At 33.5% G+C, this 3,191-nt stretch overlaps 1 protein-coding gene across 1 annotated transcript; it reads left to right on the top strand.

Annotated features, from left to right (window-relative positions):
• Positions 1-318: 318 nt before the first annotated feature.
• LOC108368765 (uncharacterized) lies at positions 319-1,061 on the top strand. Its single transcript, XM_017623679.1, has 2 exons — positions 319-440; positions 514-1,061. Exons 1-2 carry the CDS (start codon positions 371-373, stop codon positions 924-926), a joined length of 483 nt encoding a protein of 160 aa, XP_017479168.1. The 5' UTR covers positions 319-370; the 3' UTR covers positions 927-1,061.
• The last annotated feature ends 2,130 nt before the right edge of the window (positions 1,062-3,191 follow it).

Genomic DNA, 3,191 nt, shown 5'->3' with positions numbered 1-3,191 from the left:
AAGCACTCGTGCGCTTAATTGATAGTCCAATCTAAACCTTACATTTTTTTTTACTGCCACGTTTACATTTTGACATCTATGCTGTATCAAAGTAAACCGAAACAGAAAATTGTCATCTCTTAAGCGGTGTGTTTGTAAGGTAATATAAAAGTGTATCGTGTTGATTTAAATAACTTTTTTAATTAAAATCGTGTGCCAGAAGACAGCAGTAAATATATTATTTTCAAGATTTTTTAGTAAGTTGGTTTATTTTTAATTTATTGCGTGCGAAAGGTTGGTGTACTTTATAAAGGACGATGATGACATGATGACGTGCGAACCATCTCCGGCGTCTGCACCATTATCAGTAATAAACTCTTCATTAGAAGAGATGGATCAATCATCAACTTCTTCATCAGCGTCGCGCTCTAACTCCATTTCGGTGAAATACCTAGCTATCGGTAATTTGTTTACTTATGCTCTTTTTAATTATGAAATTTTCTTAACCCTTTAACCTTTATTGCTCTTTTATAGATACCAGAAATTGTAAATGGCTCAAAAAAGATCCAAGATGTTCCCTCCAATACAATGACAGTATTTATATTGAAAAATTTGATACAACTAAAGACAGATTTGCAGATTATACACCACACATGATTTTCAAAGAATTTTTAACAGACGAAATAGTTCAATACATGTGTGTCCAAACCATGTTATATGCAAACTCCGATAAAAATAATCCTAAGTTTACAATTGATGTTGAGCAGATGAGAGTCTTTATCGCAATTTTGTTTTTTACTGGTTACCATAAGTTACCAACTGAACGTTCGTACTGGTCACTCGACGAGGATCTTGGAGTGCCTTTAGTTTCAGAACACATGGCAAGAGATCTAGGGAGTTCACAAGGTGTTGTATACTGTCGTACTGTTGTATGTCATACACTTTAAACGACTAAAACTATATTTAAGGATTTCGCAAGCTAACATAAAAGCTTTATTATGAAATTCCACACCGCTAAAAAATAGTTGGTGGTGATTTCAAGTCCTCTAAACATTTACTTAGCCGTTAAAAACTTTACGACATACGACAATACGACACTTACGACACCTTGTGAACCACCCAATAGTTTTATTGAAATAAAAAAATATATTCATCTTGCAGACAACAGTGAAATAAATAATTCGACAGATAAAATGTATAAAGTAAGGCCTCTAATGACTATGTTGATTGGACGTTTTCAACAATTTGGTTATCTTCATTCCAATTTTTCTATTGATGAATCAATGATTAAATACTTCGGTAGGCATTCTACGAAACACTTTATTAGAGGTACACCAATACGTTTTGGTTACAAGGCGTGGATGTTAGCTAGCTTTTGTGGCTATTGTTACGATTTGGATGTTTATTGTGGAAAAAATACTGTCGAAGCTCGAAATATTTCATTAAGCGCAAGTGTTGTGTTAAATTTTGTTGAAAAAAATCCCAGCCCCGAGAGACATGCAATTTTTTTCGACAACTATTTTACCACCCATTCTCTGATGAGACAGCTAGCTGACATGAAGTTAAAAGCAAGTGGCACCGTTCGCGAAAATAGAATTCCTTATTGCAAGCTTGATAATAATAAGACATTCAAAAAGCGTTCCCGTGGAACTTATGATTATCGATACGATACTCGCAACGATATTCTTGCAGTTAAGTGGGTCAATAATAATGTTTGTTCAATTCTTAAAAATTTTGATACAATAACATCGATGCATTATGTTAAACGTTGGTCTCGCGAGAGTCAGAGTTAGATAAACGTATCACAACCAAATTTATATGCCACATATAATAAGCACATGGGTGGAGTCGATAATATTGACCAAAATATAAATGCCTACCGCATAGCTCTAAGAGGAAATAAATGGCTGTGGGTAATTTTCACCTATCTTATTCATCTGACCATGACAGATGCTTGAAAGTTCTATGTATCACTCAATTCCAAAAACGATAAATTCAATACACAACTGCAATTCAGACGTGAAATTGTTCGAAAATATTTGATAGAAGGGAGAGCACGAGCTCCCAGAAAAAGACGTGCGCCTGCTTCATCTGTAGAAAGAAGTACTAATGGCCATATTCCACAAAAAAATTCAGCACAACTGCGGTGCGTCGTATGCCATCAACGCAGTATGTGGTCATGTGCTACTTGCAGAAAAACGCTTTATGTAATACGAGATTGTTTCGCTCAATACCGTGTATAAAATATTGAAAATTATTTCTTGTTTCTGGTTTCTTGTGTTTAAGTGTTTATTTTTACCTATGTTAAAGTTAATAGATACATAAATGTATGTACATATATCCTGTGAATTCATATCTTAATAAAAATCGTTGCAAACAAGTATGTATTATTATAAATGAAGAAATTGTATTGTGTTGAGAACATTTTTTTTTTTAAATTATTTTTAGCATACTGAGAGCAAAAGTAGCTTGTGCACAAAAAATCATAGAAATCGGTCCACGGATTCTGTTCCCCGGCGTTAATGGGTTAATAGGCGATCCTGCAGGAGGACTTGATATATGTAAACCTTGTGCGAAAGGGTATATCATAGTCCATTAAATAAAAAACAAGTATCCCGTAAAAAAGGGAGAAAAGTTAAATAAACCAAATTTAAAAAAAGTATCCCATGAAAAAGGGAGAAAAACCTAAATAACTCAAATTAAATTAAAACAAGTATCCCGTAAAAAAGGTAGAAAAGTTAAATAAATCAAATTTAAAAAAAGTATCCCATAAATAAGGGAGAAAAACAAAGTGGACCAACTTAAAAACAAATATCGGTAAATTATTACGCGAAAAAAGGCCGCACCTTTTTCGATATTTAGTAACGGGTATCCGTGTAAAGTGCAAAAAAACCCAAGAACATTTAACCAAAAGAATGTGCGCTGAGAAAGATAACAAAATTTAAAAAAGTACACTCAAATTTTATTTAAATGTAACGAAAGAGGCATTGCGCGCTAAGTCAAAGCGTTGCCACCGTGGGCAAGACAACGGTACCAGGAGGAGACCTAGGATCATTGGACCATTGCAACATAAGGTTGTAAGTAATAAAAATATTTATTTTAATATATATGTACTATACGTGTTAGCATAAATTATTAATGGGAAATTATCCCACAAAAATTAAATTTGAAAGGCTCTATTTTTGTGGGTATTGTTTAAGCAGTAGACATAA

Source organism: Rhagoletis zephyria, unplaced genomic scaffold (assembly GCF_001687245.7).
Source record: "Rhagoletis zephyria isolate East Lansing unplaced genomic scaffold, Rhagoletis_zephyria_1.1 Rzeph_scaffold_03302, whole genome shotgun sequence".
In the NCBI taxonomy this organism is placed as follows: Eukaryota; Metazoa; Arthropoda; class Insecta; order Diptera; family Tephritidae; genus Rhagoletis; species Rhagoletis zephyria.
Note: the sequence above shows the minus strand (reverse complement) of the source record. Positions and strands in the feature narration are given on the sequence as shown.